The 27,826-nt window shown below is 42.6% G+C and overlaps 1 protein-coding gene across 2 annotated transcripts in view; it reads right to left on the bottom strand.

The window, feature by feature from the left end:
• The window catches only part of LOC140391834 (cullin-5), a 119,698-nt gene extending 92,515 nt beyond the window's left edge, over nt 1–27,183 (bottom strand). The window contains exons 1-4 of one of the 2 annotated variants that reach the window (XM_072476777.1): nt 26,830–27,183; nt 8,601–8,710; nt 6,915–7,014; nt 129–305 (exon numbers count right to left, since the gene is read on the bottom strand). In XM_072476777.1, the coding sequence (XP_072332878.1) occupies nt 129–305; nt 6,915–7,014; nt 8,601–8,710; nt 26,830–26,850 (408 nt within the window). In that variant the 5' untranslated portion in view covers nt 26,851–27,183. Of the gene's footprint in view, nt 1–128; nt 306–6,914; nt 7,015–8,600; nt 8,711–26,478; nt 26,683–26,829 lie in introns of those variants that run through there. The other variant, XM_072476778.1, reaches the window with a different exon arrangement.
• Between the last annotated feature and the right edge of the window lie 643 nt (nt 27,184–27,826).

Raw genomic sequence — 27,826 nt, 5'->3', positions numbered from 1 at the left:
TATTCTGCTGCTACAATACAGCTGAATCCCTTTAAAGCCATGTTTGACTACAGTAAAACAGAGAATTTTAGGAAATAACACTGTTACCTTGCAATAACCCAAGTAATTATTTAATCACACCTGCATACCTTTCTCACAATACTGTCCTCTACATTGGATTTCTTATTACTGCCCTGTTTGCCCATTAAAGTGATCTCTAATTGGCAGAAAGGTTTGGGCAAGATGTCGCACTGTGTGAAGAATTTCCGCCATTCTGCAATGTAGGCTTTCAGTAAAGCAGTGTCATCTTGGTGACTCAGCACCCTCTGGGGAGGAAAAAAAAACCAACAAATATCATTCATGCCAGATCAGGGTTTAAGCATCCACAGTATTTTGCTTTGTACTATTTACACCGGGCCAGCAAAATGCTATTTCTAGACAGTACTCTACAACAGAGCTTGTAAGGACGAACAGTCTGTTACATCTAGACAGTGAAGCTTAACAAGCACCCTTCAGACTTGTAATTCTTTCTGAAATTTACTGAATAGCTATTACAAGTAACAAATAATTGAAGCACTTTGGTACTTACATTATACCTTTTGAGACGAATGGTTGCCAAACTTCGTAAGGAAGACCCGAGGTGATAACGATGGTTGGGCAAATGCGAGAATGTGGGTAACCCTGTTGATGATCAAGGCCTTTGATGCGGAAAGGCCATGAGAAAAAGAAAAAACTGCAAGCGATGGGGATTGAGGGGACGATCATGGATGAGACAGTTTACAAAGGATTGATTATGAAGGAAGAAATAACAAGGATTCGGGAAAAGGATATCGATTCCAACTTTATTTTTTCATTATTATGCTGTGTTATTCACTTGTAGTTACATTATTTTAACATGTAAAATTAAGATTACCATGCATATCAGTCTGGCAGCAAGGTACTTTCTCTCACTCAATGCAGAGGGTATGGTGAACATCCCTTTTGATTTTTAGTGAATATGCTGCAATTAGGGATTTGTTGTTAAATTGGAGCATGCCAACCTGTGTATGTCACACACATAAGAGTATTTTAGTATTTTGAGCTGCTTATGATAAACAGCATGTAAAAATCTAATTGTATGCAATGATAATCTGTGTTTGTACAGATCGGCTCAGAATGGCACCAAGCTAATTATGAAGTGATCGATGAAAACAGTTTCATGATATGTTGTTGATACGGTTTAATTTTCAGGAAAGGACATGTAAAAAGACTATGTTTTGTGGCATTATACCAGCTAAAAATAATGCTGCACAAACCAAAATATATACAAAATAATGTAATCTGTAATGAAGTTCTCTCAACCTCAACTTCAAATTTCTGAACATATTTGCTGAAAATATTTATACAGGAAATAAAGCTCCGACAAATGTAAATGAAAATTAAACGAAGAGCTCCGAATCGTATATTGGAAGCTGCATTATAATTTTGAAGCAGCATAAAAACACAGCTAAATACTTCTCAGGCTTCAATGAGGCATTATACAAAAGTATAAAGTAGTGAATAGAGTAATCAGAACATAAGAAGGAGAGACGGTCATACAGACACTCAAGCATTTTCCATCAATTAATAAGATCATGGCTGATCATCGCCTTTAATTCATATTACCTGCAGAATTCCTATATCTTTATTCTTTTAAGAGTCCAAACGTTTCAATCTCAGCCTTAAATATATCTGATGACTGAGCATCCACAGCCCTCCCATGCAGATTCCCAAAGATTCCCAAACCTTTCAGTGAAGGAATTTCTCCATCTCAGTCCAAAATGGCCATTCCCATATCCTAAGCCCTCTAATTCTAGATCTCCAACCAAGGGAAAATGCCTCTCAGCATCTACCCCATCAAACCCACTGAGAATCTTGTGTTCCCATTACATTAATTCCAATAACATTTTAAACTCCAGAGTTCAGGCCCATGCTATCAAATCTCTCCTCATGAAAAAATTCTCATCCCAGGAATCAATCTGGTCAACCTTTGTTGCACTCACCCTACAGCATCCTTCCAAAGGTGCAAGAGGCTATAATTGTACACAGTACTCCACAAGTGACGTCACTAAGGACCTCCATGATTCCTTACTCATGGACTACAACCCTCTTGCAATGAAGGCTAAAAACTATCTGCCTTATTAATTGCTACCGGAACGTCCAAGTTAACTTGTATTTCTGACATAAGGTCACCCAAATTCCTTTAAATACCAATATTTAAGGGCAGCACGGTGACACAGTGGTTAGCACTGCTGCCTCACGGCACCGAGGTCCTCGGTTCGATCCCGGCCCTGGGTCACTGTGTGTGTGGAGTTTGCACATTCTCCCCATGTTTGCATGGGTTTCACCCCCACAACCCAAAAGATGGACAGGGTAGGTAAATTGGCCATGCTAAATCGCCCCTTAATTGGAAAAAATGAAATGGGTAATTAAAATTTTTTTTAAAACATATTTTTTAAAATGGAGCGAATCTATTTTTCTGTTCTTACTACCAGTGAATAATCTAATTTCCCCAGATTATATTGTGTCCACCTCACAGCTTACTATCCCACCTAACTTTATGTCATCAGCAAATTTAGATATATTACACTCATCTCTTCAACTAAGTCATTAATGTACATAGTAAATAGCTGAGGTCCCAGCACCGATTCTTGCAGCACTTCACCACTAACACTATGTGAGCCTGAAAATATGTCCAATTCTGGGCATTACAATTAGGAAGGATGCAAAAGCTTTAGAGAATTTGTAGAAGATTTACAGGAATGGTCCAGGGTTGAGGGACTTCAGCTACTTAAGGTATATGGATAGATTGAAGAAGCTGTGTTTTTTTTCCTTGGAGAAAATTCAGAAGAAATTTGATAGGGGTATCCAAATTTATGACGGATTAAGACAAAGTAGATAAAAAGGGCGGAGGACTGGACAAAATAATTTGTGATTGGCAAAAGAACAAAAGGTGGTATGAGGAATAACTACTTCACTCAAAGAATGGTTACACTCTGAAATACAGTGCATGAAACGAGGGCGAGTGCAAATTCATCCCGGCTTTGATAAAGAAACACCTGAAGGGAAAAACTTTGCAGGCCTACAGGGAAGCGGCAGGGGAGTTGTACTAACTAAACTGCTTTTGTAGAGAACTAGCACAGGCTCAACAGGCCATTCAGTTAAGAGCACAGAAGGACACCATTCAATGATGGTCCATTTCTCTTTTAATCAATCTTCTATCCATGTTAGCAAATTACCTCCAATCCCATCTTGTCCAACAGCCTTTTATGTGGCACCTTTTTGAATGTTTTTCGAAAATTCAACAATACTACATCTGCTTTCCCTTTATCGAACCTACATCCTTAAAAAATTCTAACAGATTTGTCAAACATGAACCCTCTTTCAGAAAACCATACTGACTCTACTTAATCCTATGATTTTTGAAGTGCCCTTTTACATTTCCTTGATTATAGATTCCAGTATTTTCCTCAAAGCTTGATGGCAGGTTAATCAGCCTATAGTTCTTAGTTTCTCTCTCCCTCCTTGTCTGAATATGTTCAAACTCTAGGACCATTCCAGAATCCAGGGAATTTTGAGGTTTGCACCGAGTACATTCATTATCTCTGCAGCTACCTCTTAGAACCTGATGACCATTAGGTTCAGAAGATTTGGCAGCTTTCAGTCCCATTTCTCCACTACATTTTGTTTCCTAAATATTATTTAATTTCCTCACTCTCATTAGATCCTTGATTCCCCATTAGTTCCATCACTATGGTACAAGACCATAAGACGTAGGAGCAGAAGTAGGCCATTCACCCCAGCGGGTCTGCTCCACCATTCAATGAGGTCTTGACTGTTCTGATAAAATAATCCTCAACTCCACTTTCCCACCTTATACCCATAAATCTTGATTCCCTTCCTGATTAAAATCTGCCCATCTCAGCCTTTAACCTACTTAAAGATCTGGCTAGACAGCCCTCTGCAGTAAAGAATTCCACAGATTAACTACCCTCAGAAGAAATTCCTCATGTCTTAAATGGGCGACCCCTTACTCTCAGATTACGCCTCTGGTCCTCGACTCTCCTACAAGAGGAAACAATCTCTCAGCATCTATCCTGTCAAGCCCCCCTGAGAATCCTATATGTCTCAATAAGACTGTCTCTCAATTCTTCTGAACTCCAATGAGAACCGGTCCAACCTACTCAATCTCTCTTCATAAAAAAATCCTTCCACACCCGGGAGAAATCTAGTGAACCTTCTCTGGACTGTTTCCAGTGTCAGCATATCTTTCCTTAGATAAGGGGATCAAAACTGTTCACAGTATTCCAGGTGTGGTGTAACTAGTGCCTTGTATAGTTTTAACAAGACTTCCCTATTTTTATACTCCATTCCCTTTAAATTAAAAGCCAACATTCCATTTACCTTCCCTATTACCTGAACTTGCATGCTAGATTTTTGTGAATTGTGCACGAGGATCCCCAAATCCCTTTGGTAGTCTTTCTCCATTTAAATAATATTCAGCTCCTTTATTCTTCCCACCAAAGTGCATAACTTCACACTTTGGGCATCATATTCCCTCTGTCAAGTTTTTGCCCACTCACTTAACTGTCATATTTTGAAGAGACACAAAATATTGCCCTTTATAATTTCTCCTGTCTCTTTTCTTATGTCTACTTGCTCTACTCTCTTTTTACATACTTGTAGAAACTCTTACAAATCTCTTTTTATAATTCTGGCTGTTTCTATCCCATATCTATCTGGTCCCTTTTTATCAGCTGCTGGCCATCCTTTGCTGGTAGTTAAAAATCTCCCAATATTCAAGCCTACTGCTTTAGGTAATATTATAAGCTTCTTTTAACCTAACACTATCCTTAACATCTTTAGCTAGCTACGGATGTCTCTCCTTGATGTTTCTTAGTGTTATTTCTTAATGGAATATAAACATTGTTAGAGGGCCTATATAACTACTCCCTTCAACAGAACGTCTGCTTACGGTGCACAGCTACCTTGTGGCGCTGCGTGGTCCCTTTAACATTGAGGCAAATATACTGCATGGAAAATTCCCAATTACTGTGCACCTGTGGGGCTGAGTGAACATTCTTTTTGACCCATTTTATTGCTATCTCCACCCATACTGATTTTTACTTCCTCCCCTCCCAAACCACGTCCTGGTATCATCTTTTACCATTAAGAATACCTGGCTCCTTTTCCATTTTGTTGGTCTTCTTGAAAACTACAGTACCTAGAATATTTAACCACAATGTCTGGTCAACATCCAACCATGTTTCTGTAATGGCTATTAGATCAATCCCATTTATCTTTATCTGTGCTGTTAATTCAACTATCTTCAAATAAAGCACTTTTAATTTTAACTTATTAAATTATTTTCCCTAATTTGATCTTATTCACGGATACCTTAGTACTATTAAACATTTTGTCTTCTTGATACTTTCTTGACCCAAAATGCTGCACCGTGGTCTTGACGTTCCTTTAAATTTATAAATGTCCTCACTTTTCAACTCTCCAACGTCCTTTTTTGATTAAAAGTCCTATCCTCTGCCCTAGTTATACAATTCACCAGAACACTGGTCTCAGCCCAGTTTAACTAGAGCCTGTCACAACGGAATAGATCCCTGTTTCCCCAGTACTGGTGCCAGTGCCACATGAATCAAATCCCTAGACTCCCACACCACTCTGAGCCACCCATCCAACTTTACAATCTGTTTCACTCTATTCTAATTTGCGTATGGCTCAGGTAGTCTGGCAGCCACCTGCCTCGTGAGACACTGGTTTGTGCCTTGATTGTCAACTCAAGTTCAGCGAAACTGGAATGTCCTTCCCCAGGATGCAAGCTTGGGTTGTCCAAATGTCAGGGTCCTCCTTGCAACCTCCCTGGTTGGGTCCAAATGCAAAGCATAATCCAGAGATTATTACCTCTGAAGTTCTGCTTTTAGAATTTGGACCCCGACTCTTCAGAACCCCCCACACCATCCCCTCCCTGGCCCCCTCAGCAGAACTTCATTCGACTGATATAATTCTTCCCCATGTGCCCATGATAACTGGATTCCTGCACTCCAACACCAGATTCTTCTCTAGCTGAAGGGAAATGTCCTTGACTTTGGAATCAGACAAGCAATATAACCTTTGATTCTCCTAGATGCTACTGCAAAGAACATCATTCATTGACAATGCCATTTCCTAGCACTATCAAATTCCTTTTCAGCCATCCCACTTAAATTGCACCTCTTGTACCGCCGTGACATAATCAATTTGCTCATATATCCTGCAGAATTTGCAGTCATCCGCACATGCATCCAGAACCCAATACCTATTGGATAACAGCAAAGGCCAAGGCTCCTCCAGCATTGCCCGACTCCCAGTCACACCCTCCTGTCCCTGACCACAAACCATACCTCTGCTACTTTCTAATCTAAGAGGCATGACTACTGCCTGTGTCCAGATCATTCTCCCTTTCCTAATACCACACAATGTTTGCCCTGAGACTGAAGTTTAGATGTTCCTCGCGATGCAGACACTTGTTGTAGATGCAGTTATCTGGGATTGCAATGCTCTCCACAACCTTCAACACACTATTGTTGTGGCACACCATCCACTTTGCCATCCCTGTATGACCCTGTTTTAGTTCTTTAATTAAGTAGTCTATGTAGTCAATCGAGTTTATGCTTCTTCGTCTTTTAACTTATACTAAGATCAGTGCTTAGTTATTGATGTATTAAATATTTGCCGGCAGCACAATTCACTACAATATTGGAGGCAAAATGTAGCACCTCCTTGCCCCTCTACACCAAATTGCCAGCATTCACATTCTGCTTGATACGCACTGCCCTGTGACCACTATGTGGTCTATTCAGGATAATTAATTAACAAAATATTCAATACACAAATACTTTAAAAAAATAAAATCACAGACTTACAGCTTGAGCTTGTTTGATAAAATCTAGAATGTCTTCTTTGAGCGCCTGATGAATTTTTGCTGGGCCCTTATCATCCCACAGACAGACAGCATGAACATCTCTATGACAAAACAACAACATTTACAATGTCGAATTCTGAACACAGGGAGCATTAGCTTCAATAAAAGTAAAGCATAACAGACCTTGAAGTGATTTGCTTAATGTGCATGGGACTTATGTTTATTTTTAGATTTTAAAAGATACTATTGTTCCAAATAAGAAAATAAAAATGGCTGAGAACTAAACCAATTTTTGTAAAGAATGACCTAAAAATACAAATAATCTGAATCGTATCAAATTCAGACAGATTAGTACACAGTTTGAACACAAAAAAAATCAAATCATTATGTTGTTTCAAAATGGGAGCAGCATATTAACTTAATTTTCTAAACTTGTGCACGCCTGCAAGCTGTTAGGTTAAGAGTTTATTACAAGTTTCAGGAGTTCGAAGGATGTCATGCCACAAGAACAAAGCACTGAGGTTTGTTAGTATCTGAACTACAAGGTTGTATTAAGAGTCACGACTCAAACTTCAATTAGTTCCACAATCTCATGTTTAATTTGTACTTTTATTAGAAGATCTGCCGGAATTCTTTGCTGAAGGCTATGGATATTTGATCTTTCTTTTAAGTAGACAATGGAAAACCACCCATCAAAACAACAGGGCCGATTTTCCACACTTGTTTAGGTAGGGTTGGAGGAGGCAGGAGATGAAAATCAGAAATCGGCTTCCCAATAGTTTTCCCATCACTTTTAGGATTAATAGACAGATAGAATTCGATAGAATTTACAGTGCAGAAGGAGGCCATTTGGCCCATCGAGTCTGCACTGGCTCTTGGAAAGAGCACCCTACTTAAGCCTACGCCTCCATCCTATCCCTGTAACCCAATAACCCCACGTAACTGTTTTGGACACGAGGGCAATTTATCATGGCCAATCCAACTAACCAGCACACCTTTGGACTGTGGGAGGAAACAGGAGCACCCGGAGGAAACCCATGCAGACACAGGGAGAACGTGCAGACTCCGCACAGACAGTGACCCAAGCCGGGAATCAAACCTGGGACCTTGGAGCTGTGAAGCAACTGTGCTAACCACTATGCTACCATGCTGCCCGTTGGCGGTCAGAAGTAATGGTGGGCATCGGAAAAATCTGCACACATAGAGTCAGAGCATTGATGAAATATCACAGGGTTTCTTTTCTAATATTTGCACCAGAGCAATGTTGGGTGTGAGGAAAGCTGCTGATTCACGAATTGCTATGGCCTGGAAGAAGATTTTAAATCTTAAAGTTGAAATGCCAGAGTGTAAACAACCGTAACATAATTAGTTATTTTTCCTGGCCTCTCAAAATTTAAATTTGTAGTCTAAGGCTTTTTTTCATCTGCCTCAGAAGCAGCAGGCCTCATTACAACAGCTGTTATAGAGGACCTGCTGCAGCAATTGCATTGAAATCCTATTTTCATTCTACTCACCAATTGCAGAAACAATCTGTCCACTCAAAATATTTAAATGATTCTTACCCAGGAAATTGGCTAGGATTATAGATGGACTGTTGAGGCAGCCAGAAGTGCAGCCCACTGAAGAATTATCTGTCCCAATATTTTTATAATATTAATTTGATTTTTCAAGTAATTCCGATACTTACGAAAATAAGTCAAACCATTGCTGCTTTGTCACAGATTCCTGCCGTAACAGCTTTAGAACAATGGGCCGCATAAGGTCCCATTTGTCCTCAAACTGGAGGGAGCCTTTATTCTGAAAGAAATCAACATGATAGGGAGTGGAATTAATTAATTCTTAAGGCATTAATCCGTCTACCAACTTGTATCAATGCTGACACATTGATATTTTAGTAAATTCACAATGCTAGAGGTACTAAAAATATATCTGAATATAAATACACGCTACAATCTACAGATCTTAAAATTTATTTATCCAAAGCCACTCCAACTCCTATGACAAACTGCACAAGATGTGGAGATGCGGGCGTTGGACTGGGGTGAGCACAGTAAGAAGTCTTACAACACCAGGTTAAAGTCAAACAGGTTTGTTTCGATGTCACTAGCTTTCGGAGCGCTGCTCCTTCCTCAAGTGAATGAAGAGGTATGTTCCAGAAACACATATATAGACAAATTCAAAGATGCCAAACAATGCTTGGAATGCGACCATTAGCAGGTGATTAAATCTTTACAGATCCAGAGGTGGGGTAACCCCAGGTTAAAGAGGTGTGAATTGTATCAAGCCAGGACAGTTGGTAGGATTCCGCAGGCCAGATGGTGGGGGATGAATGTAATGCGGCATGAATCCCAGGTCCCGGTTGAGGCCGCACTCATGTGTGCGGAACTTGGCTATAAGTTTCTGATCGGCGATTCTGCGTTGTCACGCGTCCTGAAGGCCGCCTTGGAGAACGCTTACCCGGAGATCAGAGGCTGAATGCCCTTGACTGCTGAAGTGTTCCCTTTTTCTATAGATGTCTGTTACGCTCCTCCTCGTCTGAGCAGATCCTGTGTATACGGAGCGCTTGTCCATAGGGGATGGCTTCTTTAATGTGTTTAGGGTGGAAGCTGGAGAAGTGGAGCATCGTGAGGTTATCCGTGGGTTTGCGGTAAAGCGAAGTGATGAGGTGACCGTCCTTGATGGCGACGAGTGTGTCCAAGAATGCAACTGATCTTGGAGAGTAGTCCATGGTGAGTCTGATGGTTGGATGGAACTTATTAATGTCGTTGTGTAGTCGTTTCAGTGATTCTTCGCCGTGGGTCCAAAGGAAAAAAATGTCATCAATGTATCTGGTGTATAACGTCGGTTGAAGGTCCTGTGCGGTGAGTAGGTCCTTCATCTCCACATCATGGCTACCATCGACACCGCAAACTGCCGGCTCAAAGTGGAGAGGATCTCCAGGACGATCGCGCATATAGACACTGACATTAAGTTTCTACAAAGATGCAAGAAAGCAGACAAGATCCCGAAAGGGCTACAGATCACAAACCCACTCAAGTCGACCTACAACACAGACTACGCTGAGAGACTCTGCCGTCGCACCTCTCTCACACTCCTCAACCACCTCGTCCGCCAGCTCTACAGCAGACGACGCAACATGGAAACCAAGATAGAGGCCATATTCTCAACTTGCGCTCAGGATGCAGCAGACCAGCTGCGGAACACCGCCAAACAGATGAGACAAATATACTATGCCACCTATATGCACACCAAGAACAGAAAGCTTGAGAAACTTGGCATCACCACCGGCAGCAACCAAGCCACCCCCGGTGTCACAGCATAAAACAATACAGGGAAATCTATTGTCAACTTGTCAGACTACACCCTTCAACCAGACGAAATCGAAGTCCTCAGCAGAGGGCTCAATTTCTGCACCACCACCAAAATGGACCCCATCAGTCTTGCGGCAGACACGGAGGAATTAATCAGGCGAATGAGGCTCCGGGAATTCTTCCACAGACCCCAAGAGGCCAACAGCGAACCAAAGCAGACTATCAATGAACCGGAACAGCAGACCGAGAGATCTGCGGTGCGGCAACCGAAGAGGAAAGAGTCGAATTGGACCCCTCCGGAAGGCCGCTGCCTTAGACTTGACATGTATGCTCAAGCCGTCAGGAGTCGCGTCAATGCCAGATTCTTCAGTCGCATTCACAAGACAGCCCCGAACGTCACCCAAGCACAACGCAATGCCATCCGCGCTCTCAAGACCAACCGCAGCATCGTCATCAAACCAGCAGACAAAGGAGGGGCCACTGTCGTACTGAACAGAACGGACTACTGCAAAGAAGTATACCGACAACTGAACAACCAAGAACACTACAGACAGTTACCCGCAGGACCGACCAAGGAACACATCCGCCAACTTAACAGACTGATCAAGACCTTGGATCCAGATCTTCAGAGCACCCTACGTGCTCTCATCCCACGTACTCCCCGCATTGGAGATCTCTACTGCCTCCCGAAAATACATAAGGCCAACACACCAGGCCGCCCTATCGTTTCAGGCAATGGGACTTGTGTGAGAACCTCTTTGGCTACATCGAGGGCATCTTGAAACCCATTGTACAAGGTACGCCCAGCTTCTGTCGCGACACGACGGACTTCCTACAGAAACTCAGCACCCATGGACCAGTTGAACCAGGAACATTCCTCGTCACAATGGACGCCTCGGCACTCTACACCAGCATCCCCCATGACGACGGCATTGCTGCAACAGCCTCAGTACTCAACACCGACAACTGCCAATCTCCAGACGCAATTCTGCAACTCATCCGCTTCATTCTGGATCACAACGTCTTCACCTTCGACAACAAGTTCTTCATCCAGACGCACGGAACAGCCATGGGGACCAAATTCGCACCCCAATACGCCAACATCTTCATGCACAAGTTTGAGCAGGACCTACTCACCACGCAGGACCTTCAACCGACGTTATACACCAGATACATCGATGACATTTTTTTCCTTTGGACCCACGGCGAAGAATCACTGAAACGACTACACGACGACATTAATAAGTTCCATCCAACCATCAGACTCACCATGGACTACTCTCCAAAATCAGTTGCATTCTTGGACACACTCGTCTCCATCAAGGACGGTCACCTCAGCACTTCGCTTTACCGCAAACCCACGGATAACCTCACGATGCTCCACTTCTCCAGCTTCCACCCTAAACACATTAAAGAAGCCATCCCCTATGGACAAGCGCTCCGTATACACAGGATCTGCTCAGACGAGGAGGAGCATAACAGACATCTACAGACGTTGAAAGATGCCCTCGTACGAACGGGATATGGCACTCGACTCATCGATCGACAGTTCCAACGCGCCACAGCGAAAAACCGCACCGACATCCTCAGAAGACAAACATGGGACACAACCGACAGAATACCCTTCGTCGTCCAGTACTTCCCCGGAGCGGAGAAACTACTTCATCTTCTTCACAGCCTTCAACACGTCATTGACGACGATTAACATCTTGCCAAGGTCATCCCCACACCCCCACTACTTGCCTTCAAACAACCGCGCAACCTCAAACAAACCATTGTTTGCAGCAAACTACCCAGTCTTCAGAACAGTGACCACGACACCACACAACCCTGCCATGGCAATCTCTGCAAGACATGCCAGATCATCGACATGGATACCACTATACACGTGAGAACACCACCCACCAGGTACGCGGTACATACTCGTGCGACTTGGCCAACGTTGTCTACCTCATATGCTGCAGGAAAGGATGTCCCGAAGCTTGGTACATTGGCGAGACCATGCAGACACTGCGACAATGAATGAACGGACATCGCGCAACAATCACCAGGCAGGAATGTTCCCTTCCAGTCGGGGGACACTTCAGCAGTCAAGGGCATTCAGCCTCTGATCTCCGGGTAAGCGTTCCCCAAGGCGGCCTTCAGGACGCGCGACAACGCAGAATCGCCGATCAGAAACTTATAGCCTTGAATGTTTGGCAAAAAATAGTAAATTTTGATGCAGCCGGCTCTGAAACCGACCGGCAAATTACTCAAAATGCTTAACTCGCCGAAAGTTCCGCACACATGAGTGCGGCCTCAACCGGGACCTGGGATTCATGTCGCATTACATTCATCCCCCACCATCTGGCCTGCGAAATCCTACCAACTGTCCTGGCTTGATACAATTCACACCTCTTTAACCTGGGGTTACCCCAGCTCTGGATCTGTAAAGATTTAATCACCTGCTAATGGTCGCATTCCAAGCATTGTTTGGCATCTTTGAATTTGTCTATATATGTGTTTCTGGAACATACCTCTTCATTCACCTGAGGAAGGAGCAGCGCTCCGAAAGCTAGTGACATCGAAACAAACCTGTTGGACTTTAACCTGGTGTTGGAAGACTTTAAATTGCACAAGAGTAGGGGTAGGCCATTCAGCCCCTCAAGTCTGGTTCACAGACTAATGACCAACTCCATTTCCCTCCCATGGGTACTTATCAGGCTGAACTACACCTTTCAATTCTGGTATCCTGAACGCAGCTTCCAATCTAAAATGATGGGTAGGAAATAACGACTAAGATTATCTACTTCGACTTCCGTAGCATTACAAAACATCTGGGATATTTTGTCTACTATATGTCAAAGACCTTCAGTAAATATTATTCTTGTTTATTGCCTCTGTCCTTACTGGCCCACCGGACCCTAGTGATTCAACTTTAAGTTTTCAAATTCATAATCCTCCAATGCCTTGCCCCATCTCTAAATTCCTTCAGCACTTAGGCCTCTCCCACCAACTCCGTTCCTCCAAATCTAACCTGCTGTGTATCCCACTTTCTCTCTATCACTGATGTCCTGCCTTCAGCCAATCCAGTCCCACTCTCTGGAATTCCTACTTGACAGGGTAAATGTGGAAAGGATGTTTCCTCTTGTGAGAGAATCTAGATCTAAGGACCACTTTTTTAAAATAAGGGGTTGCCCATTTAAGACTTTTCACTCAGACGGATGAGGGACTGTGATTTCCTTCCTCAAAAGGTGGCTGAGGCAGCGTTTTGAATATCTTTAAAGCAGAAGTAAATAGATTCTCGATTAGCAGGGGAGTGAAAGGTATCAGACGTCGGTAGGAATGCAAAGTTTATTTTAAATTTAAAGTGCCTAGTTATTTTTTTCCCAATTTAGCACAGCCAATCTACCTACCCTGCACATCTTTGGGTTCTGGGGGTGAGATCCACCCAGACATGGGGAGAATGTGCAAACTCCACATGGACGGTGACCCAGGCCGGGATTGAACCCAGGTTCTTGGCGCCATGAAGCAGCAGTGCTAAAGTATTGTGAAGTTGAGGTTAAAATTAGACTAGCCATGATCTCATTGAATGGCGGAGCAGGCCTGAGGGGCTGAGAAGCCTACTCCTGCTCCTTGATCTAACTGTCGTCGATCCCGCCTAAGATTTCTTTCTTTGAATTAGCATTAGTTTCCTTCATATCACTCTAAAGCACCTTGCAACTTTTTTTGCTTTAAAGATGAACATAGTTATGGTGTTAATTGACATAAAAGAGTTGTCATGTGTCAGTTTGGTCTGGTGGGAACATTTTTGCCTCTAAGTCAGAAGGTTACTAGTTCAGGTTCTTAATCCAAAGAAAGAAAGCTTAGGAGAGATCGACGAAAGTTAAATCAAGGAGGTAGGTTTTCAGGACAGTTATGAAGTATGTGAAGGAGATGGAGAGATGAACATACTAACATAAAAATTAGGAGAGGAGTAGGCTTCTCAGCCCCTCAGGCCTGCTCGGCCATTCAATGAGATCATGGCTGGTCTAATTTTAACCTCAACTTCACATTACTTTAGCACTGCTGCCTCATGGCGCCAAGGACCTGGGTTCAATCTCGGCCTGGTTCACTGTCCATGTGGAGTTTGCACATTCTCCCTATGTCTGAACTAAATTGAGTTTAAGGCATCTTTAAATGTTTCTTTTAGGTCTCCCGAATGCAGTCGTTGGTTGATAATTTAGCCAACCTGTTTAAGGTTGGATAAACTACTTTTTAACCATATAATGTGCTTGTAGTCTTACTATGTTTGTTTTTTCCCCTCTAACTTTGTGCAGCTAATATATAAATTCAATGAGTTGAGAATGGCACGGTCAAACTTGTATTCTACATCTCCCATCTTAGATTATGTTGTGCAACTTATTTCTCAGAGCAATGGGTGGAAAAAAATTAAATTTCAATATAAACCATTACTAATATCTTCCACAACTAACTTTGTGAATTACACAATTAAAATTGCATTTTTAAATCAGAGAACAATTAACAAAAAAATGCTTTTTCGTAACAAAAATAATCTCCTGCATCAAAACTATTAATGCCCCGACAAAGCACAGTAATTCGAAGAGAGGTCTACAGCAGAAGTCATCAGGTTGTACTATGATTTTTTTTGTAACTGCCCATCCTAAGATGGACCACCTAATTTTGCTTTGTGAGATAAAGAAGGATTTGACCTCCACTTGAGAATTCGCCAAAATTATCTAGTCAAAAACAGGATGGGGAATTGAAACGCACTACTCTAAAACTTACTGTTTAAATAATTCACATTCTGTTGATTTCAAAAGGGGATAGCATGTCTTGAAATCCAATTTATCAGAAAGCAGATTTAAGTTATTAATGCGAGATGCATAGTCAGTTATCTATTCAAAATCTCAATTCCAAAATGCTAATTTTTTAGATGAGGAATCACTATTTTCCCTTTAAAAAAAACCTTAAATGCTGTTATTGATGTAAAGCCATGCGAACCCGCCTCCCATCCATTGACTCTGTCGACACCTCTCGTTGCCTTGGGAAAGCGAGCAGCATAATCACCCTCCCACCCCAGTTATTCTCTCTTCCAACATCTTCCATTGGGCAGAAGATACACAAGTATGAGAACACACAGTAGCAGATTCAGAAACAGCTTTTTCCCCTGCTGTTACCAGACTCCAAAATGACTCACTTATGGATGAACTGATCTCTCCATGCACCTTCTCTACACACTCCATATACCTTACCCAATGTCTATGTCTGTGCATTTACATGGCGTATTTATCTTATGTCCTATATTGGTACACATGACAATAAATCTAAATCTAAAGTGTTCTAAGGACCTGTGACTCTCCTTCAGATGCAACTTAAGTTCTACTTAATCTATGAATATTACAATTATGTGAAGTGGCACAATTTGAAAATAACTTAAACACTAAATGATTAATGACAGCATTTACTATCATTTTTTATGCAAAAATGTATGAGGAAGAGTTATAATATTCTCTAATAAAATGCATTAGCCTGGACTTGCTATCAGTAGCAAAGGAATGATGTTCGTTCACATTATAGACAGCTACCCATGTACTTCTTGCACTTATCAACAGAGATTACCTCCAATCCATGTCTTCCCCTCCGGCATCAGTCTCTACATGAGATCTGTGGTGTATGAGCATGCAAGGAATAATCTGGCTCTTCAGCCAGAATGAAAAATCCTCAGACACACAGAGTACAAGCCAGGAAGTTTAAAGCCAAAAATATAAACTAGATTTAAATTTATATACACAGGAAGTGAAATAAAGATTGGGAAACACAGATGGGACTAGGGAGAGATGAGACAGACAAGTAGCAAATCTCAAACACTAATTTTCTCCAGAGAATATAAGACCAACACTTGAAAATGTAATCTTTTCGGGGCCAGAGAGATTGTTCAGTAATAAATAGTACACCATAAAAATATCACTTACTCCAGCAGGCACCAGTCATAATTTTTTGCAGCCTTCTAAAAAAATATTATTTCTCCAATTAAGGGGCAACTTGGCGTGACCAATCCACCTACCCTGCACATCCTTGGGTCGTGGGGGCGAGACCCACGCAGACACAGGGAGAAGGTGCAAACTCCACACGGACAGTGACCCGGGGCCAGAATTGAACCAGGGTCCCTGGCGCTGCGAGGCAGCACTGCTAATCACTGCGCCACCGTGCCACCCTCTCAGCCATTTCTAGTGTGGAACTAGCGAGCAGGTATGGAAAGTTCATGCTGTTGCAGTACTTTCACTAACTTTGAATGAGAGGTCCATCAGTAAAGGTGATAACAGCACACTCTATGAAGAAACAGAGTATCACTAAATGCAACTTTCAGATTTCCACGTTTAACCATGCATGTGTGGACTGCAGAAGTTTGACAGATTGCCACCAATTGTGACAGGCGCTGATAGCTCCACCATACTCTCCATCGCAAATTCTGGACCATTGTGGTATCCTATATAACCCATCCATTGGGAGAGGATTGCTGTGTGCCATGCAAGAAAGCAATGGAGATTAGTTAGGTTGAAACTAATTGCAAGTTCCAATATTAGTCTACTGTTCATACATTTATTGTATGTGGAGTGTTACATTTATTTAAACTTACTTCTATTACAGCTAAAATGTAGTTGTTTAAATTTGCTGGTTTGAGGCCTTAATAGGTTAGTTAATTAATTGATTACATATAGTCTGATCATCTTTTCAGAGGAAGAAAAACCTACCAAAACAGTATAAATCAAAGCAAAATACTGAAAGTTCAATCTGGGGTTACAGGAGGTGAGAAAGGAGAGTTTAACCTCAATGGAAATTCAGCATCAATAGACAAGATTTATTTTTGAAAATTAATATTTGTGTGATGTTAGCAAAGTTCCCACGGGTGTGGAATCCCACTTGTCATTTAGGCCACACTATCTACATTTTGTAAAGTGACAGCAGTGCCGAGAAGCCTTGTGAAGGACGTTGAGTACAACATACAATCTACCACAGATTCTCAGTGTATCTAGGGACAGCATATTTGCACTAAATATTGGAAAACTGAGTCTTGGGAGCAGATGATCTTTGTGCTTTAGCAACAATTGTTCCAATGCTGCAGAGGATGAGTTTATGGATACTCACCAGAATATGGTCACCCAAGAGACAGCATGAAACAATTCAAGATACATGAATAATGCAAAAAGGTGGATGCCCATCAGTAGGGCCAACATAATGACAATTCTCAAGGGCAGTGTACCTCAGATACTGGAACAGCCCAATAGATACTCAAGTGTTGAACAAGTACGAGGAGAACTGTGGTAATAATATCAGAGGGTGGCCTGAGCAATAATGCAGCACATTAGAGGAATATATGAGGCAGGTTCAATACATGAATATGAAATTGGTTATCTGAGGTAATTCTACAGTCAGAGGATAGATACCTATTTTAGCATCATTAGTGGGAGCCCTGAATGATGGTCATTATGAGTGGAAACATTTCTGATAAGGAGGTAGAGCAGCCAAAAACTCATTGATCCATGTCAGAAGTATTAACATAGATAGTAATAAATTTGGGATATCGCAGTGAGTACTAAATTGAAAAACAAAAACAGCAAGAAGCAGTTATATACTGGAAAAGCGAAGGAGAGGAAGTCAACATGTCACTGTAAAGCTGGTGCAGAAGAGAAAAGTTTAGATTATTGGGACACAAAAGTGATTTCTGGAACAACTGACTGACAATATCTTTATGGTGGGGTTAAATAAAGCAGCGGGGAGAACTGAACCAATATAGATAAAAGAATCCAAAAGAAAGAAGGCAAGAGATTTTAAGAGATAAACAAACTGCCATAATGAGATCCATAATGACGTCCAGATGAGGTATGAATAGAAAGAATGCAAGCATCTGAATGGAATGCAAAACAAATAAAATGGTGGCAAAAGGGTCTGATCTAAAACTGTTGAACTCAAGAGCGCTAAGTTGAAAGATGAGGTGCTGCTCATTGAACTTGCATTGAGCTTCTTTGAGCTACCTACAGTAGCAGGTAAAGTACAGAAAGATCAGAATGGGTGCAAGAGAGAGAAGTGAAATGACAAACGATAGGAATCGCAGGGTCATGCTTGTGGAAGGAATGGATTTAGGTACCCACAAAAAAAAAAAGCTGGTTTAGCTCAGTGGGCTAGACAGCTGGTTTGTGATGCAGAACAAGACCAGCAGCGCAGGTTCAATTCCCGTACCAGCTTACCCGAACAGGCGCTGGAATGTGGCGACTAGGGGCTTTTCACAGTAACTTCATACTTGTGACAACAAAAGGTTATTATTATTATACACAAATGACTAAAAGACCATGTACATGTACAAAAGGTAATAAAAGTCTAGTGAAATGTTGTCCTTTCTCTCAAGAAGGCTGATATACAAAAATGAGGAAATGGTGCTGCAACTGTACAAAGTCTTGGCTAGATCCAGTATAGTGTACATTTTTTGGGACCGTAGTTCAAGTTCCTATGAGAAATGGAGTGGGGAATAATAAAGGTGAAGTGGCAGGATTAGTAAAGGATTCCATCACAGCCCAAAACGTAAGGTGATCTAAGAGATTGCAATGAGGCAGGAATTGCAAATGAGAACGGGAAATGGCCCACATCTTAATGTGACTTATAGACTACCAAACAGACTATAGACTACCAAACAGATAAGATAAACCAGAGGTACATTCGGAGATAAGCAGAAACAGGGCATCAATACTGGTTGATATGATTAACAATCCCAAAATATATCAGATTAAAGATAATGAATGAGGTCAAAATGGATAATGCCAAATCCATCCATGGCTTCTTCTGACAAATTGGAAAATAGTAATCACAAAGTATTAGAAAAGCATAGCGAAGATTCAAAGATATATCCTGGAGTACAAACAAAGCAATGTGCAGTGAGATGGAAAGTGACTGAGCCCAAATTATTTGGGCTGAAAAAAATCTACAATATAAAACCTCAAATATAAGATAGGGCACTGGCTGTTTAGAGGGAAAGAAGGTGCATCAAAATATATGTTCCATGGATAAACAGGTTGAAAGTAAACAAAGTTAAGAAGGAAATTGTATTGTAAAGTCAGGCTTTACATAATATATATATATATTTAAGATAGATATAAAAAACACAAATATGGGAATTTTAATAGGAAGTGGAAAAAGGAGACTAGAAAGACTAAAAAGGAATGGCTAGATTCACAGATAATCAAGATGCAAAAATGGGCTTTTACAACCAAGTAAATTGCAAAACAAAGGTTGGAAAACAGATTCACTGTGGGATGGGAGAAGGAGTCTCTGCCTCTGGAGTCTATGCTTAAGATGAAGGCATATCGGGGGACGAGACAGGGACGTCCCCTCTCCCCACTGCTGTTTGCGCTGGCGATAGAGCCGCTGGCAATTGCTCTGAGGGCTTCAAGGGGCTACACAAATTGAACCTGCCCGGTTGGTGGACCAGATGAAGGAGGATTACCGGAGATGGGATGCGCTCCCGTTGTCTCTGGCGGGTAGGGTGCAGTTGGTAGAAATCCTCCCAAGGTTCCTTTTCGTTTTCCAGTGCCTCCCCATCTTCATCCCGCGGTCCTTTTTTAAGCGGATCAATAAGATTATCATGGGCTTTGTGTGGGAGGGCAAGCCCCCGCGGGTGAAGAGGGCAATGCTCGAGTGGAGTCGGGAGATGGTGGGCTGGCACTGCCGAATTTCAGTAATTACTACTGGGCGGCTAACATAGCCATGGTGTGGGGGGGGGGGGAAAGAGAGCCGGCGTGGGTGCACATTAAGGCGGCTTCGTGTAAGGGCACAAGTTTAGGGGCACTGGTGACGGCGCCCCTGCCGTTCCCGCCGGCGCGGTACTCCACCAGTCCAGTGGTGGTGGCGGCCCTGAGAGTCTGGGGGCAGTGGAGGGTGGAGGAGACTAATGGGAGCAGAGGGGGCATCAGTGTGGTCCCCAATCTGCGACAACCATCGGTTTGCCATGGGGAGGATGGACGGGGGGTTCTGAATTTGGCAGAGAGCGGGGATTGAGAGGATGGGGGACTTGTTCTTGGAAGGTAGCTTCCCGAGTATGAGGGCGCTGGAGAAGTTTGCATTGGCTGGGGGAAATGAACTCCTTATATTTACAGGTACGGGACTTCTTACGGAAGCAGGTACCAACCTTCCCACTCCTGCCGTTAAGGGGGATTCAGGACAGGGTGGTCTCTAGAAGATGAATAGGGGAGGGGAGCGTCTCAGGCAGATACAGAGAGCTTATGGGTTCGGAGGAGATGCAAACCGAGGAGCTGAAGCGAAAGTGGGAGGAGGAGCTGGGGGGAGAGATTGAGGAGGGCTTCTGGGCGGACGCGTTAGGAAGGGTCAATGTTACCGCAACATGTGCCAGGCTCAGCCTGATCCAATTTAAGTGGTTCACCGGGCTCACATGACAGTGGCCCAGATGAGCAGGTTCTTTGGGGTGGAGGATAGGTGTGCGAACCATGTCCACATGTTCTGGGCCTGTCCAAAACTGAGGGGGTTTTGGCAGGGGTTTGCCGACACCATGTCCACGGTATTAAATAGGAGGGTGGCAATGAGTCCGGAGGTGGCGATTTTTGGGGTTTCGCAGGCCCCAGGAATCCAGGAGGAGAGAGAGGCGGACGTTCTGGCCTTTGCTTCCCTGGTAGCCCGGAGGCGTATATTGCTGGCCTGGAGGGACTCAAAGCCCCCGAAATCGGAGACCTGGCTTTCAGACATGGCAGGCTTCCTCTGCCTGGAGAAAATGAAGTTTGCCATGAGAGGGTCTCTGCTGGGGTTCGCCCGGAGGTGGCAACCATTTGTCGGCTTCCTCGCAGAGAACTAATCATCAGCAGAAAAGAGGGGGTGTTAGGTTAGCATAGGTTAGGGGGTACGTAATGGCAAGACCTGCGGGAGAGGGTGGTGGAATTTGCACTATGTATATATTTTTCTTGTTATGTATATTGTTGATTTTGTTGCTGTTAAAATGCCAAAGAAATACCTAAATAAAACATTTATTTTAAAAAAAAGATGAAGGCATCTCAAATACAGAGTAATATTTTTCAGTTTTTATAAATGGTGGAAATGAGAATACTGCACTAGAGGATGATGTGGAACTGATGGATCCAACAGTAGAAAGAGGATCCTATCATGCACCCTAGGCTACAGCAAGTCTAGGTGGAAAGAGAATTTGGAGATGGAAAGCTAACAAGGAAAACAGCTGAAAAGTTGATCCTTGAGTTCAAAGTGTGGATTCTACATTGGAAGAATCAAGGGTACAATGTAGGGGTGCACTAATAACCCAGATTTAGTTCATATCCCATTATAATGAAAATTTGAACTCAATTTTTTTTGAACTCAAGCTCTCAGATTATCATCTCTGGAAGTAGTGCTTGAAGCCACTTGAACCACCATCTTCTCAGGCCAATTACAGATGGGCAATAAATGGTGGTCTTACCAACGATATTCTCCACCATTCTAAAAATGAATTTAAATACTTGATATTCAAGGTTGGGTTGTCGCATCACAAATTGCAAATGCAGTCAGAGAAAAGTATTGCATTTGCACACTGCTATGCACTAACTCTGCAAGCACCCAAAGATATGGATCAAGAAGAAATTGATCTATCAAGAACTTGACAACAGGCAGAGATGTAAAAACTGGAGTTCTCTCACACTTTTGGAAATATTTTCTAAATGTCACTGAAGCAAACTACAGAAATGGGTTAAAAGACAGTTAAACAAATTCTGCAGAGAGGCAAATAAGGTGAAATGAGAACAGAAAAAAAGATTTGGCTTGTTCGGTTCTCCCTAAAAAAAATTATTTTGTGCTAATCTATTTCATTGTTAACTTTTACCACCAATTACTCTTAACATGCAGGTGAAAAAGGAAATGCAAATCAGATTTACCCAATAAGAGACTTGAAATACCACCTTTTAGCAGTTGTTTGATAACATTTTCTAAAGTACATAGTAAACTATTAGCATCTACACATGTCAGAAGATGTTTCAATGTCAAATTATGATGAGATTGGTTTCATTAGTCATCTCAGTCAACAAAATCCCATGGATAACTAGTTGTTCCATGAGAACAGTCAGTGACTGCTGTCAATAAAAAAACTATGAAAATAAATAGGAAAGTGCTATGTACTGGTCATAGCTGCGATTTTAGCCAACACTGCTGTTGAGTTCTCACTGTCAAATACTAGGCTCATTTTAAAAAAGCCCAACTATGAAGAGAAAATAGAGAATGTCCTTTTCAGAAAGCAAGAACTTTCATTGCTGATAGCTACATCAGATTTTTGTTTTCTTTTAATTAATTCTCAGGATATGGGCATTGAAAAGGCTGGTAATTATTGCCCACCATTGGATACATAAAAGTGGTAGAAAGCAATTGAGAGCAATCAAGAGTCACACAGGGCAAGAAGAACGTTTTCTTCACAAGAAGGTATTAGGCTTTTACAACAATCCGATGGTTTCATGGCCACCTTTACTGATACTGGCATCTTACTTCTGATTTAGAATCTAAGAACTACCAGAATGAGATTGGAATTCTCTGGAATATTAATCCAGGCCTCTGGATTACCCAAGAAGTAAAATAACCACTACCCCACCAGTCCTTGCCTTCACAAGGCACTGCTGGTGCTCATAAACCAGATTTGGGGCAGCACGTGGCACATTGGTTAGCATTGCTGCATACGGCACTGAGGACCCGGGTTCGAATCCCGGCCCTGGGTCACTGACCATGTGGAGTTTGCATATTCCCCCTGTGTCTACCCCCATGGGTGTGTTTCACCCCCACAACCCAAAAATGTGCAGGTTAGGTGGATTGGCCATGTTAAAGTGCCCCTTAATTGGAAAAGAAATAATTGGGTACTTTAAATATATTTAAAAAAAACAGATTTGGGTTATTTACATTAAAGGATTTATATTACACTCCTTCAGATAAACACAGATACGGCAGTGATACCAATTATATATAATGAAGCTTGCACTTGAGAAGCAGGTAGGTAGGTGATTTTAATCTTATATTTCGGTCTAGAGGCCCTTGTAAAATGGAACAAAATCATGATGCCCCGTAAAATGGAACAAAATCATGATGCTCCGTTAGTGTTATAACACAACAGCAGCAAAGATTGGCCATCTTCCCAAACAATTCCTTCAATACAAAATGAATTCAGCGGCAGCACTGTTGCCAAGGACCCAGGTTGGACTCCAACCTTGGGTGGCTGTGTGCAGTTTGCGCATTCTCCCCTTGTCTTCGTGGATTTCCTCCAGGTGCTCTGGTTTCCTCTCAGTCCAAAGATGTGCAGGTTAGGTGGTTTGGCCATGCTAAATTGCCCCGAAGTGTCCCAACGGTTAGGTGGGGTTACGGAGATGGGGTGGGGGATTGGGCCTAGGTAGGGTGCTCTTTTGGAGGGTCGGTGCAGACTTGATCGGCCGAATGGTCTCCGTCTGCACTGTTAATCTATGATTCTATGCCTCCTTTTACCCTCATTTGCCTATTCTTAAAATACACACATTTTGACACTTGCATTTTCATAATAATTAATAATAATCTTTATTAATGTCACAAGTAGACTTACATCAACACTGCAATGAAATTCCTGTAAAAATCCTCTAGTCGCCACACTACGGCGCATGTTCAGATACACAGAGGGAAAATTCAGAATGTCAAATTCACCTAACATGCACGTCTTTCGGGACTTGTAGGAGGAATCCGGAGCGCCCGGGAGGAAACACACGCAAACATGGGGAGAACTTGCAGACTCCGCACAGACAGTGACCCAAGCTGGGAATTGATCCCAGGTGCTGTGAATCAATAGTGCCAACCACTGTGCTACCGTGCCACCCATTTATTCCATATATCGGCAGCACTGAAACAGTTCAGCTAAAAATTAATGTTTTATAATATATTAATCATAGAATTTACAGTGCAGAAGGAGGCCATTCAGCCCATCGAGTCTGCACCGGCCCTTGGAAAGAGCACCCTACCCAAGGTCCACACCTCCACCCTATCCCCATAACCCAGTAACCCCACCCAATACTAAGGGCAATTTTGGACACTATGGGCAATTTAGTATGGCCAATCCACCTAACCCTCACATCTTTGGACTGTGGGAGGAAACCGGAGCACCCGGAGGAAACCCACGCACACACGAGGAGGATGTGCAGACTCCGCACAGACAGTGACCCAAGCCGGAATCGAACCTGGGACCCTGGAGCTGTGAAGCAATTGTGCTATCCACAATGCTACCGTGCTGCCCACAAGGCAACGTTAACTTACGAACAAATTTTTTTAGATGCATTAATGAGTAGAAAGCAGCTTTTTCTTTTACCATTTAAAGAACAGATAGAAGTATTTTAATGCATTAAGTTTGAGTTCAACTGAACCTAGACTTTTATGAACAAAGTAACTGCTCAATCCTGAAAGAACTGATGTCCAAATAATTTGAGGTAACAAGAACTATGATTTTGGTTCAACCAAACTAAATACAAAGTGTTAAGAACTCAACATTGTTTTACCCAATTTCCACACTAGTTTGGAAAACAAAACGATAACAATTAATAAACTTTTTTGAAAATTCCATTTCTCCCATTTTCCTTAAGGTGGTTATGCCCGAATAGACTTATTGTAAATTGTCCAAATTATCTCTTTTTTTTAATAAACATTTTATTGAGGTATTTTTGGTATAGTAACAACAACAAAATAAACAATATACATGAAACCATAAAGAGGTAAATGACTTTTGCACTCTCGTACAGGTCCCACCCTTATTGACCCCCTACTCTCATTTCATACTAAAAGATAATTATTAATGAAAATCGCTTATTGTCACAAGTAGGCTTCAAATGAAGTTACTGTGAAAAGCCGCTAGTCGCCACATTCAGGCGCCTGTTCGGGGAGGCTGGTACGGGAATTGAACCGTGCTGCTGGCTTGCCTTGGTCTGCTTTCAAAGCCAGCTCTTTAGCCCTGTGCTAAACAGCCCCTTATGCAAATACAGTTAATTTTGACAAGCCATCACCAAGCACAATTTAAACGTTTTACACTATGTTCACATCACATCAAACAGTACAGTTTCACACCAAAGCTTGGACTGTATAGAAGAATCATAGAATGGTTACACATACAGGAGGATGACATTTGGCCCTTCAGCAGCAATTTAGCGCACCCCACTCCCAGCCCTTTCTCTGTGGCTTTGTAAATACTGTTCCTTTCAGATGTTTATCTAATTCCCCTTTGAAAGCCACAATTGTATCTCCATCAAAACACATTCAGGCAGTGCACTCCAGATTGTAACTCCCACTAGACAAAAGCTTTTTTCCTTATGTCACTTTTGGTTCTTTTGCCATCTATATTTTCTGGTTCTTGACATTTCTGCTAATGGGAGCATTGCCAGAAGAGAACATTTACTGCTTTTTAACATTAGTATAAAGTGTTGTTGGATACAGATTTGTATTAAAGTATCACTTAATAAATACACAAATGTACATTAAAGTTTAATTAGAAATAAAATAAAATCTACTTCTTGCATATGAATGAACACGGTGCAATTACATTGTAAAACATTCTGCTCCACCATATACTTTTAAAGAATGAGTGAGAACCCAATTTGCATTCTCAGTTCACTTTGGGAAACAAGACTGAATCCTTAATAGAAACTTCAGTATTTAGATGCTAATGGCTCAATGTTTAAAAGTTGCAGTCTTTCAATGCATTATTTCCACATGAATGATATTTTTATCAAACAAAAATATCTGGAAGTACAAAACTCAGAGAAGTTGAGTACAACAGTTCAAATAAAATCCTAGTATTCCTAAGGGTTCTATTCAAAATATATTATTCCACTAACACTATTTGCAATCCACAACATGTCTCCTTTATCCTTATTTCTAGATCCCATCAACATGCCCTTATTTTTCAGTTCCAATGAAGAACATGGACCTGAAACACAGAATGTCTTTCTCCACAGATGCTGATTGCCCATGCTTCCAGCCATCTCGATTCAGTTTAGTAGTATATTTTAAGAAATTCACCTTCCTCTGCATCATTGCCGTGGGAAGTGTGATTCAGGCATCTGTGATACAAATCAGACAGTTCCACTTACAGATGGCAACGCTCCAGATTTAGTTTTTGCAACAAAATATCATCCAACACATAACCTAAACCCAAAGTTGAACCGAGTTAAATTTCGTGAAACAGACTGCATTCTACGCTCACAACCAGAAGTCTCTGTTGTGTTATAAAATCCTCTCACACACCATAAGGTAAGATCGTCACTTCAAACACGTAGGGCTGCCGGCTTGCTGCTAAGACCGAGGGGACATCGGAAGAAGCGCGCATGTAAAAGGTGACCTTTCTCCTTTCGAGTCCCTCTTCTCCCTCCTCACTCGCCGGGCCGTTCACAACCGAGCCCCAGGCCCGCGTCGTGCAGGCGAGAGACAATTGGACACTCAGAAAGCCGCCGCATCTCACTCAACCTCCACGCCAACCAACGCAGCTGATCAAACACTCCCGAAGGAGGCGAGTGACCCTGGAAGCTGCGGCGGCTGAGAGATGTGGGCAGGGGTGGTTGCCGGGATTCCGAGTGCCCGAGCCGGGGCCCCGCTTACCTTTAACAGATTGGACGCCATGTTCAACTTTGCGAATCCCTGGCAGCCTCTCGCGAGGTTTCACCGAGGGGGAGGGGGCGGAGAGGTGACACAAACCGTGCAGCAGCAAAAACACCACAACAAAGTTCACTTGGCAACGAGCCGCTGCCCGAGCGGGCTGTCGGTTTCTAATATTAATTTGGTTGCGTTCATTTTTCCCCTCTGTGTTTCTACCCCGTTAGCATTTTGTGATCTCCATTCGCTCCATCTCCCCCTCCGCATCCTGCCCGGCTCTAATCTTAGCTCCGCAACAACAGATCCATATCAGGCTCCTTCATGTGATCCCCCGGCAACCGCCAACGCCAGCGCCGCTCCTTCACCCACGCAGTGCCAGCGGCCGCTCCGCCAACACCGCCCCTGGAGGAGAGCGCCGCGCCTCCAGTTCCACCTCAGGCCCCGCCCACGTCAAGAGCGCCCCCTCCCGCTGGAGGACAGCGCTACTCCTTCACCCGCGCGGCCTCAGCAATCGGACAGCGACACGCAGGAGCTCACCTTCAAGCAGCTGAAATCAGACCGCTGACTTCCCCCTCCTGGCCTGGTTTTGATAAGGCTCTACCTCTCATCTCAGGCTGCCAATCCAAAAGCAACGTCTCCCAGCAAATTTCACCTGGTACCAAGACGCATTAACATGCAATAGTGCGGAAGGCACATGTAACAAACATGGAAAATAGAAGCAGGAGGAAGCAGTTCGGCTCTTCGAGCCTGCGCTGCCATTCATTATGATCATGGTTGAACATCCAACTCAGTAACCTGTTCCTGCTTTCCCCCAGTATCATTTGATCTTTTTTGCCCTTCTTGAAAACATACAATGCTTTGGCCTCAACTACATCCTGTGGTAGCGAATTCCACAGGCTCACCACTCTGTGGTTGAATTTCTTTAAAAAAAAATTTTTTATTGGCATTTTCCAATTTTAACAGTATAACAGTTTAATATATAAAACACACAATATTTACAAGG

The sequence above is a fragment of the Scyliorhinus torazame genome, chromosome 15, assembly GCF_047496885.1.
Source record: "Scyliorhinus torazame isolate Kashiwa2021f chromosome 15, sScyTor2.1, whole genome shotgun sequence".
In the NCBI taxonomy this organism is placed as follows: Eukaryota; Metazoa; Chordata; class Chondrichthyes; order Carcharhiniformes; family Scyliorhinidae; genus Scyliorhinus; species Scyliorhinus torazame.
This window is presented reverse-complemented; position numbering and strand designations above follow the sequence as displayed.